Raw genomic sequence first — 15,114 nt, forward strand, 5'->3', positions numbered from 1 at the left:
AGAGGCAGTGATTAAAGAACTCGTTAAAGCGTTAAAAAATCAACCTCAGTGAAAAAAAATAAGAAATCCTTTTTAGAAAGAAAACATTTGCTAATTTCCTCTCATTACTTTTTAGCTGATATTAATGTGGACAGTAAACCGCACTTTAAAAATGCACTTACTTATTCATATTCTGATCATCTATTACAATAACAAGCAGGAAGTAAAATGGATATTTGTTTGACAAAGTATTAATCCATCCATCCATTATCCAACCCGCTACATCCGAACTACAGGGTCTGCTGGAGCCAATCCCAGCCAACACAGGGCGCAAGGCAGGAAACAAACCCCAGGCAGGGCGCCAGCCCACCGCAGCAAAGTATTAATTACAATTATAATTGTTCGTAAAAAATGTTGTTGCTTTCAGAAATAAAAGTAAATGTGCTTTATATAAAATTTAGAATGATCGTACCGTTCTGAAACGTGGCTGCCATATCCATATTTAAAAAAAAATCTGAACTAACTGGAAAATCTATTTGTTATCAGCATAAAATACCTTAAATATAGTGACTGTGCAAACGCTGTTTGCTGCACATTTGAATTGAAGGTGTATTTCTCTACTTTTAAAAGATGAATGGCCCAGTGCCCACCGTGCGCTCTGGTCACTTTAAAAGGCAGCAAATGCCACCCCATGCAGTCGCCGGTGAGCTCAAAGGCGCTTTTAGAAATTCATCAGTTTAGCTAACAACTAGAAAATCTAAAAACAGTGAAACCTGATGCAGTGTATCTCTGTACGGTACAAATGGCAAGTGATGAGTGAACAGTTGCCACAAAGTTGCTTTTACATTATTTTTGTAGTGGGCAAATGGAGCCTCAAGTGCTTCGGGTAGAAAGAAAATAAAGATAAAACAATGAACACCAAAGTATAATCTTACTCTTAATACCATATCATATAATAATGTCGGAGTCCCACTTGACGTAAAGACATGCAGGGTTTATTTTCATTACAACAATATTTTTTGTTTGCTTGTTTCTTTCTTATTGTGTTTATTTTTTTTTGCGCCAGAGGAACTAATACTCAAAGTGACCCCGCTGATACACTTGCATATATATAGTATATATTTATATATATATATATATTTATAAAAATAAAAATAAAATAAATGAACAAATAATATTAATAATTATAATAATAATTAATAGTCAGGCATTTGAACATAACAAAGTCAGCACAACGGTGAATATAATTTTACATTATATTATTCCTAAATGTCGCAGCATTCCGTAAAGATACAAAGAGTTTGGAATAAATACAACACGGCTTCTCACATCCTTTACCCTGAGATGGAAAGAAGGATTCGCTCTTTCACAAAAAGGGGTTCTTACGTGTTCGGGTTAGGAGTCTATAGTCCACTATACAGCGTAACTGCACAAAAAGTTGCATGCAGGAGAAACGGGCCATCAGGGTCCTGGCGAACGGATGTGGATCTAATGCAGATTTCCCTTGGAAGAGTCCGTTGGCACGGGCTGTGCCAGTGGAGAGCCATCATGAAGTTTCCGGACGTGTTTCTTTAAATCAAAGTTCCTGCAGAAGCCTTTGCCGCAAGTGGGACAGGTGAACGGCTTCTTGTCGTTGTGGGTGTGCATATGGAAGGTCAGGTTGTAGATCTGATGGAAAGCCTTGTTACAGATATTGCACTTGAACTGTTTTTCTCCGCTGTGGGTCAGCTTGTGGTTTTTGTAGTTGCCTGCGGAATTGAGACAAAATGGTAAATACTTCAGAATACTAAAATAGAACAACATGCAAAGCCTACAGCTAGACAAAGGTGTTCTACCTCAAACAAAACGAAACACCAGCTCCTCAAAAATGCACACCATGCAGGCGCGTTTTGAGTGGCCGTCCATACATCACCAGATTGTTCGTTTAGTAAAACAAGCGGGCGCCACTTTATCAGTACACGTTAGCAACCTGAGCCCACTTAGAAAACACAAAGGCGTTCGTTACCCAACTCTTCTTTTCCAGTTGTTCAAGTTGTGAATGTAGTAAAAATTCAAAATGACACCTTTTATTGGCTAACTAAAAAGATTACAATATGCAAGCTTTCGAGGCAACTCAGGCCCCCTTCTTCAGGCAAGTTGTGAATCAACTCGTTTCATTTTATATCTGTCATACAACAAAATGTGACTATAGTTTCAGGAAAAAAATAGCAAAAAACGAAATAGCGTAGTGTGCGCATTTATTACAGGTGCTTCGTGGTAGAGAAAGATGTCATATTTACCTTTTGGGAAATATCGACTATAAGTCCTAAACCGCATTAACTTGCAACCCATACAGAAAAGTGTGGAATGTACAACAATAATAATCCACTCACATGCAAACATTTTAAAACCGTACACCAGATAGCCTGATCTAATTATTGAATTTATCAACCATTGCTGCATTCCCCTCAAATATTAAATTATTATACATACAGGTGTATTGATAAATATCTATGTATACATACAGGTAGATAGATATTAAAATATATACATTTATACAGTCTAAACATATATAGCATGTATATATACACACAAACACACACAGTTATATATTTATATATCATATAAAGTATATTTATTTTGTGCATATACTATATATTCATACCTTTTATACATTGGTATTTTCATGATTTACATTGTTGCTGGTTATTCTTAAAGTTCTTTAAACTGTATACTGCACCGTCATTTAAAAAATCAACCTTAACAGATCGATAGTAAAAGGCACTATAGATAGATAGATAGATAGATAGTTGAAGGCACTAAATAAAGATAGATAGATAGAGATAGATAGATAGAAGGCATTAAATAAAAATAGATAGATAGATATCAGTAGGCACTATGCAAAAATAGACATATTGATATAGTAAAAGGCACTATAGATAGATAGATAGATAGATAGATAGATAGATAGATAGATAGATAGATAGATAGATAGATAGAAGGCACTAAATAAAGATAGACAGATGGACGGACCGAAAGTGCTGCGATTGCTTTAAGCCCGGTCCTCACCTTTTTGGTGAAAGCCTTTCCCGCAGAATTCACACACAAAGGGCTTGTATCCAGCGTGGATTCGTGTGTGTGTATTTAGCGTCGAGCTCCGGTTGAACGCTTTTCCACACTGGCTACACTTATGCGGTTTTTCCTGCAGGGAATAACAAGGAGAATGTCCCATAACGAATTTGTTTTCAAAAATGCTCTAATTTGATCACCATGCTATTGACAATAACAGCTCGAGTCTGATAAATGAAACGAAGCCCGGTCGACACTCGAACCCCAGACTGTCTCACTGGTTCAGAACTCAATTTATATCATCCTATTTTTGTAGCCTTCATTTGTGTTTTTAATTATCCATAGGGATATTGAAATTTAGATCCCATTAATCAAAGAACAACGTGAAAATTCTAATTTTGAATCAATTACTCATTTATGTTTAAATCTCTATGAAAATGTAACCTGGAATTTACAAAAATAAGAGTCTAAAAGAAGCACACAATTGCTTCATGTGTTTTTCTTTTTTGGTTCTCGATTCTACTTCTTGATCGCTCTAAACGGCATACAGGATTTTTTTCCCTAATCGATCACTTTTAAAATGCATATATAAAAAAATGCTTCATTTTTCATCATTAAAAAACTGCTCTTTAATGTCAGTCTTCGTGCGCTGACTAATAATCTTTGAGGGGTCAGTTTCGTGAATATTGGAGCCTTTACATATTTTGCATATCGGCATACAATGTAATCTGGAGCTGCTCGAGCACGGCCCCTGTGCCCCTGTCGTTCGTCTCCGTGTTCCCGCACTTTGCTTCTCCTCTTTCTCTCCTTCTCTTGCACCCACGGCCGCTCTTACCTGCGTATGTATGATCTTATGACGGCACAGTGTGCTGGCCTGTCGAAAGCCTTTCCCACACACTTTGCAAACGAACGGTCTGGCTCCTGTGTGCACTGGCATATGACGGGTTAAATTGTAATGCGCGTTGAATACCTGCAGCAAGAGGGGGAAAAGGGACACATGAAAAATGGGCGCACAAAGACACCGAAGGGGCAAACGTACTGGGAAAGCGTGCGTGCGTGCAAACACCACTTGCCTTGCCGCAAACTTCGCAGGTGAAAACTTTGGGCTTGCTGTTGGGCGAGCCGCTGCTAAGTTTCGAGGAGTTCTTAAACAAATTTTCCGAGAGTATCTGCGCGCTCTCCTTCATGTAGTGTTGCAGCTGAGACTGGGACATGTCTTTGAAGGAAAGTCCAGACGAATAGCGTTCCACCGAGGGAACGAGCAGTTTGTTTTTTTCCGATAAAAAAGCCTTCTGGTGCGGGTTGAGCGGCGAGTTCAGGAGGTACGAAGCCATCGGGTGAAGGTTGAGAATACTTGCCGGAGGCGAGCAGGGGTTGTCTCCGCAGTTCAGGTAGCACAAAGTTCCCATGGCGTGAAATGAAGCCTGGTTGACTACCCGCGGTCGGAAAAGCTTATACTGCCCAATCTGAGGGCTCCCGTTAGCTACTTCACCTTTGTAGTTGAAGCCGATGCTTAGCAAGTCGCTGGCGTGGTGAGGCGCGTTGTCTAAATGGACTTTCCTCGGTTCCGACACGGACAGGTTGAGTTTGTGGCCGGCGTCGTATGCCAGTGGCACGAAGGGTAGCACGCAAGGAAGCGCCGCGGAGCTGACATGCACAGCATGCTTGGCGTCGGCCTTGTTGACGGTCGCTTGAAATAAATTCGGAAGAGGAATGGACTTTGGTTCCGGGGTCCTCGCCATTATCCTTTCGATCGAGAAGGCGAGCGGTTTGGAAGTGCTGATCATATTGTCATCTGCTGCTGCCAAGCTGTCCCTCAACGTCGATGTCTCAAAGATAGTCGATTCCGTATTGTAGAGGGCACTGTCCATTTCTTAAATTCCGCTTCTATAGGCTGGCTTGTCTCTGCTTGGGGTTTTTAGGACTCCGCTTCTCTTTTTCAGTGACCTGCAAGAAAGGACATCATCTGCGGGGAAGCCTGGGCCGATGCCAGCGCATCACAGTTCACTTAGCGTTGCGTTGACTCCGGACAATCAACACTTATTTCTAGCAGGACTGCTCAATAAAACGTGTTGTGTCAATAACGCAGCAAAGATCTCGCCAATCGTTACCTTCCAAGAGGAGAAGGTAAACTAGATAATTGCTCAATTCACTTCCATCAGTCAACAGAGAAACTTTTTTTCCCTTTTTTTTTCACTTGACTACAGCTATTATTGGTGACTGAGGCTCACCCGCCCAGGAAAGGAGGAGGCGCTCCCTCTTTATTTGCAATCGCCTTATTCAGCCGTAAAGCCTTTCACAAATCTGAGATCAATTTTCCCGACGGCTTTAAGTGACATCATTGTAAATCACAGAAGAGAGTGACAAACCAGAAAGCGATGGCCATAAAGGTTAATGTCAGTTAACATTTGACACACGAATAGTTTCCCACCTGTCAACAGAAGATAGACGTTTTTAATTTTTAAAGCGTCTTTCCTTTGACTGCAGAAGTTGAGCGTAAAGCGTAACGTTCAAAGCGCGCGACCTGAGCCATCCTTTTCGCCGAGCCTCAAACTTGCTTTTGCAGATCATAAACCTTTCGTCACTGCACTCGTTGTTATTCCCCGAAAATCCCACCGAGAAATGGCAATCGTTACTTGATAGCCGTTTTTCTCCCCTTATTTATCGTTTGGACAGAGCAGTTTATGATTATGTATCTCTGATCACTCGCAGCGGCCTGACTTTTTACATTTGGTTTTAGCATTTGTCGTTTTCAGGGACCAGCAAGCTGCACGGGATAAGTGGTCGCTTTTACGGGAAGTTCGATACAATTTGACAATGCGTTTTTGATAGGAATATTAATCTGTAGTCAATAGCGGTCGCGAAGATGTAGCATTACTTCCGTTTAAAAAGAAAATACAATTCCTATTTTAACATGTAGAGAACATCCGTGGGCTAAACTAGACAATTCTTTGTAAACAGTACTCGATCGTTATTTTATTTTAGTGTAATATATTACAATTTTATTTTATTATTGCAAGGTTTAATGCTGGGGAAATTTTAAATGGGATACAGCTTTAAAATATTTCAAATACCAGGCGGAAAAGCTATTTTATTTAATGTTACGGCTCCTGTATTTGTAGACAAGATGAAATATTTTTTTTCCAACAGAAAACAAACACCATAAGTGATCTCCTTGCACCAAAGTTCTGAAAGATGTTCCCGAGTTGTTGTTGTTGTTTTTTTTTTTTTACCCAAAATACACTTCATTAAAATATACGCTTAACTGATTTGATGAAGTTTAGTGCCGGACCTTTATTATAGGCCTACTGTTTAGAGTTTTAAACACTGACGTTTCATATGATTTTCTTCTTGACAGAATATTAATAAGGAAGAAGATTCGGGTTCGTTTTTTCTTTTTACATTTTAAATAAAGAAATTTCCTTGATTTTCAAAAATTCTGCTTTTTGATGATTCTTGTCATTGCCGGGGTATTTCTTTTCATTTGTCTTCAACATCACATAAACTTTCCGACAAAACATTCTGTGCAGTTACTTCATTTATACTCGTTAGAGAACACACTCAAGGTATAAATTCCCTTTTTTAGATAACTGAATTGTTTCATTTTATTTTTCAAATGAGGTGGTACAAATGTAGGATTATTCCAGCGTGTTTTAACCATTGGGTATTGTTGATTCTTTTTACTGTTTGAGAAAAATCACAAGAGGTATTTGAATTACAATTCTTTAAACAAATGTAGGTCAGTGCTTGCATGATTGTATCAACGTAGGATGTAATGCTTTGCTAGGAGCGGATTGAACTATTTTTTATTTTTATTTTTTTAAGTCTGGGGTTGCAGTTAAGCTTTTAAAGGATCACACTTATCATAACCGGAATACCACGGAGTTGAGAATTGAGCTTGCCATTCCTTACATCGCCCATGTTTAAAGAGACTTCATCGGCGGCCGTCATCCTGCTTGTCGGTTTCTGTTGTTAGCAAGAGAACTGCAATAGAACGTTGCCCTAATGACTGTGTGAATTTAGCGGAGGTCCTTACCTTGCTGGTAGGAGCCGCACTTACTGGTGCCGTGTATTAACGTCAGGTAGCGCTGTTAGACGCTCGATCGTTATTGTCAGTCAACACGTACGTAGCGGCAGCCCTCGCACGCTGACATGTGAGCACACCGGAGCCGCAGACAGTCAGGTAAGACGCACGTCCTCAGAACGCCTAGCCGCGCCGTTTGCTGACACTTTGCTTAACCTTTAAATTAGGCTCATTAAGGCGGTTGGATTTCATAGTCTGAAGCACGCCTGTCGCTGCCTTTGCAAAGAGCACTAATCATTGAAATAACAAGTCGTCGAGTTTTATAGATAATGAGCTTTTCTTCGTTTTCCATCTTCATGTGCACTGATTGATGTGTTCGTTGTTGCAGGGAAATGTTTAGGTCCTTGTGCCTGGAAACTGTCAGCAGCGGCCTCTTGTTTTGTGTACACGGACGGTAAACAGCACACAAACGGATGAGAAGTCTTTAAGACACACGAGGACATTCAGCAAACGCTGGCTGAACGCTAAAGTCTCATCCGAGCAGGTAAAGAGATTGCTTAACATGTGTCTGTGTGTCAGTAGGTGTTATCAGCACTTTCATTTCGATGCTGATGGCGATTATAATAACAATACCGTTTTGTGGGAATTGAAGTGGAATTGAAAAGAGCGCTAAGCAATGCTCAAGAAACGGGTCCCCAACTTTTTTTTTAATTGAAAGACTCAGTAACCAGAGAGCCAACCCCCACCTTTCCTTTTCAGTTCCTTTTATTTCGGAGCTACATTTAGGAGAAACTTGGCATCACCAACGTTAAGTGAATTAATCGCACTGAGCGTTTTTATTCTATTTTCGAAATACTACATGGCTGTGCTTTTACATAAATACAAAAACGTAACTAATAAATCAATTCATAATAAAGGAAACCGTGTTAAACGCCTTTGCCATGTCGTTTGTTTTAAAATGATATGATGCAGCTACATTGTATAGTTACACATTATTTCTGCTATTGGATATAACTAGACATAAAAGGGAAAAAGAGCGTAATGCAGGTGTACTTAACGATTTTGACGTCAATCAAATCCACACTCTGACCTTCCTCCTCCAAATCTAAATCTCAGATACTGAAGCATGATAAGAATGTGAGGAAACGACAAACAAGCAGGCTTTTCGAACGGTGTTCTTGGGTGTTTTTAATACTGATGCTCGGATGCACCGGCACACTCAGCACGGATTCGTTTCCAAGGTCGGCGATGAGTTCTCATCGACCCGACAGACCAAACGAACAAAACGTGTCACATCCACAGGCGACTCGGACCGCGTGGAACTTAGCCGCTGGCGGCCAAAGTGTCAAGTGTGGGAGGCGGGATGTGACAAACTCAAGGCTGCAGTTCTGCTTGTTCTTATAGCCGAGAATTTCTACGAGTGCCCCCAGTAGCCCTTAATGAGTCTCTTAATGAGAGGGGCGGAGTATTTAAGCAAGATCTAGTGAATGATTTGGGGGGCACATCAGCAGCGACGAACGGACAGAAGTACAACTAGTGCGTGATTACTTACTGAAGTGATGAAAACATTAACGATGCTAAGAGCTGTTGTACAACTGCCAATAGTAGTACTGTAATATTACATTACTTATTCTAGGTAATATAACAACAAATAGTCATATAAATAATAATGCTTTATACACAGTTTCTAAACCAGCTTTTTCCATATGTTTTTCATAACTTGATGATAATGAAAACAACTTTTAAATCCTTAACCGCTACCTTGTTAAATCATTCAGCATACCGATTTTAAAAATGTTCGTCGCATACCTTCACTAACAATTTAATATTTATAATGGTGTTAAAGTATCATCTGTCTGTCCTTTTATCTAAACCCTCGTGTTTTAAAGGAGCCTGTAATACATTATTGCGACTGCCACACTTTAATAAACGTAAAATTTACCGTTGATGATCATCCGTCTTCTTTACTGTTCTTTCGCTTTATTGTAATCACATATGATTTCAAATCAAATACCAACTGGTCACCAATGCCGGAATAATTACGTTTACTATGGCAGTTAAGCAAATACAGCTCTTAAGAAACTAAATCGAGTTCCAGATTCTTCGATATTTTTTCCATTAGTGGATCCTCAAAGTTGTGTTATTACTATTTTAATATCAGGACGCCCTTCCCGAGAGCGTAACGTTACTCCAAGTGCACTCACGTGGGCTGCCTAACTTTTCAAACCGTGTAATGTCAGATCAAAGAAAATTAATTAATTAGGCTTTCGAAAAAATGTCGCGTTAATTATGAGATTAGGCGACTAATTATGAATTAGTTACACGATAAACAGAGACAGGCTTATATACACTGTTATTAACTCTTCGTTGGCCTGGCAGAGCGAAGCGCATCGCTGTGTACATTCGAGCATACTGTACATATGTGGCTATTTCGGTATGTATTTATTTATTCGTTTATTTACTTAGTACAGAGCAGGCAAAGCAGCAATATTTCTAGCTCATCGTAAAATAAAGTCTGCCGTAAAACTGGAGTGCGGGGGAGTGACTCGTAACAGATGGGGGGTGGGGGGTCGTCAAACACCGTAATTGCGACGTTTTTTGACTGGCGAGATTTATCCGTTGACCTTTCCTTCTGGACAGACGGCCCCTCAAATCGGCTTTGTAGAACAGTTAATTTCAGTATTAGAGTGTCGGCTTCTTTGTAACCATAACCAGAAATTTGTTGAAAACAGGCCGTGTCCCATCCGCTGCGGCTTTTCACAATAGTTTTTTTTTTCGCGCAACAAAGCTTTTGAAATGAACAATTAAACGATCGTTATGCTGCCGCTGTTCGGCACTTGGTGTATAGAAACATTTGGGGCTGAGATTAACTGAACGCTAGGGACGGGCAGCAAGTGCCCCGTCAGTGTAGTGCGATTAGTCCGATAATCGCCGACTTCTTCGTTACGGGACCCGTTTTTGCAATCTGAAACTAATTCAATTTTTCTTTTTTTTCTTCATAATTTAGACGGGGAAATTTGTTACTGTATATTTTTCCCCAATTATTAATGCGCGATAACAAATGATTACATAACCAAAAATACTCGTAGCAAATCTCAGACATGCACTTAAAATGTTTGATAACCAGGCTGCTCTGCCGTGTAGTATTTATAGAAACTTTATGTTTCTCTTTTTAGATGGCCTTTTATTTTTGTAGATAACATTTACGTGCGGTGTAAGGCCGCTCTTCAAATAGCTAATCTAGATTAGTCATTATAATGTAGAGCACAAATTAAAAAGTGAAAAACACTACAATACAGTGTAATGCGGCAAAGCCTCGGGTAGAGAATCAAAAAAAGGAAATCGAATTATACTTCAGATTTATTTGTACTTTTTCCTGCGAATGGGGTGCCCCTCACAAAGTTTCTCCAGTGTCACTTTTCTTTAAAAGGCGCTATATAAAATATTGATTGTTCGCTGCCATGGAGTGAATTACAGCTGGCAGCTCGTGAGACCCTCAGACTCGAGCAGACCCAACACCGGCGCACTTTCCTCGCTCGGCTGCTGCCAAGTCTCAGTGGTTCTTAGCGGACGGCATTTAGCGACCTTCTCGAACTAGCACTAGTGGGCTGAGCTCCACACAAAAGCGCCCCCCGAGTTTCTCTTGTTTACTCACCCGTGCTCGCCTGTTGATGCTAAGACGCAAATCAAGAGGACTTATTACAATGCACATTGGTTGGATTTTTGTAGCCTATTAGATAATGATTGGCTCCTTATATTAACAATCGGTTTCAAGGGAAGGATTTGCTGATGCCGCTATCGTGTCTATTCACAGTCCGCTCTGCTCGGGGCTTAGGTCTTTTCTGAATAGCTTATTATAAGAGTAGCCGAGCGTCGAGGGACCCATTTATTTGTTCCTTCATAAATGAAAAAAAAAACACGTATAATATGTTTATTTGCGCAAACGAAAATAATAAAAACGTCTCTTGTCTTTAACGACAATGGAGGCTTTTCCAAGTTCTTTATGACCGGACCTTGACTTGTGTAAATCCAATTGTAGCTCTCAGGAGCAGGTATAGCAGAAATGTGGTCTAAAAGGGGCATTGTGTACATTATATAGTGCGTCTGAGCAAGTTATCATTATAAAGTGCACATTTTTCGTTATTTAGAGTTGTGCATTGTGTGCAAAAACAGCAACCTATTTGTCTTTTTAAAAGGCGTTATGGGCACAGATTGGACAGGAAATGGATGAGTCAAGGACGCGAGTGTTGAAGTGCTCTGTTCTTTCTTTAGGTTTCCTTCACTCAATTTGATCTTTCAAGACGAGCTTTGTTGTTGAAAAGAGACACACTCGCATCCGACGTTGTAGTTCTATCTGGACCAACTCTAGATGGAATTATATTCAGTTAATTTTCACAAATGAATCTCGTCATTTCAGGGATGAATAGTATTATCTGTTTTTAAAAAAAGAAAAGAAAAGTAGAGTGAGGATTTCATAATCGAACAATCGAACGTTACTGTTGACTTCTCACCAGACATCTAATTCAACGAACTGCCAAGGAACTCTTCACAAGTTCAAGGCAGAAAACTGAAATATTAATCCACGTATTTGGAAGTGAAAACATCCCCTCGGTGACACTCGGAGTGTTTGCTTCTTTGTTTAACATCTAGGATTGCCTTCTAAGCAAACAGCTTACTTACCTCACTAATGACAGGCTGCACTCCTCGGTCCCTGGTCACAGCCACTTCCGAGGAGCGGATGGCTCGCCATTGAATCGATCAATTCCCAATATTTCCTCATTTACCGTTTTGTCCATACTATTGCTATACGATACACTTGAAAATTTGACCCCAACATTTATATAATTTATATGCTCATTAAAAACTCTTATAAAAGCATCATTTGTTCGTATCTCCGCCAACTGAAAACAGGCTCAGTTACAAAGACTCATAAATACAGATATCGAGGGCTCTGCAACATGTGAAATAGCCATCATTTGTCCTACCAAAAAGTACAGAGATTAAGCGCCGTAAAATACCTCTTCAAATTCTGAACACTTGAAAGCGCATTAAGCGTGGTTAGCAAACAATATAGGAAATAATACCAGAATCGGACAAATCAAACTTATTGTATAAAATGCAGTAGTATCATTCCTATAATATCGCATCTTCTGTATGTTGATCGAAGCAAATGTAATTATCGATCAGCAAAATGAATGTATTATATCTATTTTTACCAAAGCAAGGTTTGCTCCATCAGTTGAACACATTCTTTATTATTTTCAGGATTTATTTTATCGGCCTACTAATATTTCTTGAAACCATTATCTATTTATTTTTTCACTTAATCATTAGACACTTTTAATCCAACTATGCGCGATAATACTACTATTTATGAATATCTATGTCATCTATATACTGCATATACATATAAAGAAATGTGCTAGTGACTTCAACGTCGCTAAATAGAGTCCCACTTGCTGTTTAAATAATGGTAAATTAATTTATCTAATAAAATAAGCTATTTCCTAATGACAAAATAATAATCATCATCATAATAATAATAAAGCTGACAATAATTGCACTTTATGTGAAGAGTGGTGGATTAATGGCAAACGTTAGACTCCTCGTGCACCATTTACAATTTATTAGGCTACACAAAAAGGATAATGAATGATAGCGGCGGCTACGAGAGACGCGAGGTAAATGGGAGGGAAGCAATTTGAGCAACTAGAAATAACAACCCCACAAGAACGGTGCCACTTAAATTAATTCGGGTCATTTCTGGCACAAGTAAAAGCCATCTTGCGTCTGCTTCCAACATATTTGCCAGCGCTTTAAAATCGATACACTGCTCAAGGTGTTACTCTGCAACATCCGCCGGGTTCTTTTTCTTTTTAAATTGTATTTTGTTGCTTTATTTCTTGTAATTCAAGAGTACTTATCGAGTATAACTGAAACACGCGCAGTCGTTTCATTTAGGAATGTCACCATAAAGTCACTTTAATTGAATAGCAAATCTCTAATTTGATTCTACCGGATTCGCTTAAGCAAATACATATAATTGTAATACATGTTTAACGGTCGTTGGTTTGATACGGGAGGAAGGTCATCGCACACCTCGTCACCCTTACTAGTGACAGAAGCTCAGCTCAGTAAAGGCGCATTTTAATAAACAGTGTAAACCTAATGAAAATATTTTTCAGTATTTGTGGTTTTACCTTTACATGCGGATTGCAATGGAAAGATTTTAAGTTAATTAATTTTAAAGTATTACTGTAGTACATTTCCATATGGAAGGTAATAGTAGCCTAAATGCCTTTAACTATATCGTTGCGGCATTCACAGCCCCTTTAGCTGTGCCTCGGATTTTAAAATCAACCATAGCCGTGAATAGTTGTGATGGCCACAAACCTTTTTATAGTTTACATGACTGTGTGCCTGAATGGCACTGAAGAGCTTTTCGAGTGCACAGCTCTGTGGGACTTTTTGTGGCGCCTCACTTCATTATTTATCTAATGAAGACATTCACATATGGCGCACGGTAATGTACACATTGACTCTTACATTCATACGAAACAAACGAAAGCCTTATGCAAACGACTTGAAGAATTTGTTCGTTTAACGAATAGCTCTTTGCATTCAAGGCCCGCTCTTCTCGTGACGATCACCAGCGCAGGCATCGACAACTGCACAGCCGCAGCAAGCAGCAGATCGCGCACCCTGAGGTGGACCTTAGGACGAGCGTGCGGGGGTTGAGGAATAAAAGGAAAAAGCGCTCGAGTCCTTCTTTTACGTTCCAGAGTGGCCTGTCTGTCCAAATACATAAGTTGATTTGGGACAATTCATGCCGCTTAGTCCACTGCTCTATTGCAATTTTTCTTTTCAGTTGCTACACATAGAAACTCTCCGCTGTGGGGGACTGATAAAACCCCGGGGGTCACCTGTCGTAAATCCTGAGCAAACAGCCGAGCCGAGGCTTGAGGGCAGTTCATCCGACAGAACACTGGAGCTGCGCGATAGATCGAGGGACACGTGCGACTTCGGGCTCCTCCGCGTATTTGAGAGTTAACGGGGCCGCCGATTACTTTAGATAATTGCAGCTCGACATCAGTCTGTTAATACTCGATTTAATTTCGTAGTATAAACGAAATGAAAAAAATATTTTGCAAAATTGGTCGCAATTCTAAACAAAAGAAAACTCATTTTTTTCATTTCAGATAGCGCAGTCTTACAAAGTGCACATAAATATAAGCCAAAGAAACAAAGGCCAACAAGAATAATAGTTAACATAGTAATTAGATAAATCATACCTGGATATTCAGACATGGGGAAATCCATCCATCCATTTTCCAACCCACTGAATCTGAACACAGGGTCATGGGGGTCTGCTGGAGCCAAGCCCAGCCAACACAGGGCGCAAGGCAGGAAACAAACCCTGAGCAGGGTGCCAACCAACTGCAGGGTGCGCACACACACACCAAGCACACGCTAGGGACAATTTAGAATCACCAATGCACCTAACCTGCATGTCTTTGGACTGAGGGAGGAAACCGGAGCGACGGGAGGAAACCCACGCAGATACAGGGAGAACATGCAAACTCCACGCAGGGAGGACCTGGGAAGTGAACCCGGGTCTCCTAACTGCGAGGCAGCAGCGCTACCCACTGCGCCACCGTGCCGCCCACATGGGGAAAACAATCAATCAAATCAGTCAAATAAAAGCTCAGGTAAAGGTGAAGGCCAAAAGCTTTAAAAAAAGCCTTCAGAAGGCCCCTGACGGGACACTGGGTCACCAAGAAGAGTCAGTGGCGTCGGATCTGGCCTCCAGCTTGGAGGTATGAGCCTGCATTCTGTCACGGAAGACCATGTGAAAGTGAAAAGAAAATGTTCATGTATGGAGACCTGAATAACAAATCATGTCCGGATATAGGACATTCAAAATGTACTTAATAGTGTCACACGCATGACACAACTCTGGAAGTGGCACACAGGTCACAGATTATAGAAATCCACCACTGCTACCAAATATGATACCCACACACTGTGGCTTGGTTAGTGTTCTTCCTTTAACATCTCCGACC

General features: G+C 40.2%; 1 protein-coding gene and 1 long non-coding RNA gene across 2 annotated transcripts in view; one reads left to right on the plus strand and one right to left on the minus strand.

Moving 5' to 3' along the window:
• Positions 1-1,156: 1,156 nt before the first annotated feature.
• fezf1 (FEZ family zinc finger 1) lies at positions 1,157-5,192 on the minus strand. Its single transcript, XM_039761142.1, has 4 exons — positions 4,101-5,192; positions 3,863-3,997; positions 3,028-3,160; positions 1,157-1,727 (listed from the first exon to the last, which is right to left on the minus strand). Exons 1-4 carry the CDS (start codon positions 4,896-4,898, stop codon positions 1,468-1,470), a joined length of 1,326 nt encoding a protein of 441 aa, XP_039617076.1. The 5' UTR covers positions 4,899-5,192; the 3' UTR covers positions 1,157-1,467.
• Positions 5,193-6,867: 1,675 nt separating this feature from the next.
• Positions 6,868-15,114, plus strand: part of LOC120533971 — an 89,066-nt gene continuing 80,819 nt past the window's right edge. Inside the window, exons 1-2 of the long non-coding RNA XR_005634660.1 lie at positions 6,868-7,210; positions 7,440-7,595. This is a non-coding gene — a long non-coding RNA (uncharacterized LOC120533971). The remainder of the gene's footprint in view (positions 7,211-7,439; positions 7,596-15,114) is intronic.

The sequence above is a fragment of the Polypterus senegalus genome, chromosome 8, assembly GCF_016835505.1.
Source record: "Polypterus senegalus isolate Bchr_013 chromosome 8, ASM1683550v1, whole genome shotgun sequence".
NCBI classification, from domain to species: Eukaryota; Metazoa; Chordata; class Cladistia; order Polypteriformes; family Polypteridae; genus Polypterus; species Polypterus senegalus.

Bases quoted from the DNA above. Each gene is read 5' to 3' on its own strand.
- fezf1 (XM_039761142.1), bottom strand. From the start codon at position 4,898: ATGGACAGTGCCCTCTACAATACGGAATCGACTATCTTTGAGACATCG. The intron at 3,161-3,862 runs GTAAGAGCGGCC...TATTCCCTGCAG, and splicing joins ATAAGATCATACATACGCAG to GAAAAACCGCATAAGTGTAG. The intron at 1,728-3,027 runs GTGAGGACCGGG...TCAATTCCGCAG, and splicing joins GAAAGGCTTTCACCAAAAAG to GCAACTACAAAAACCACAAG.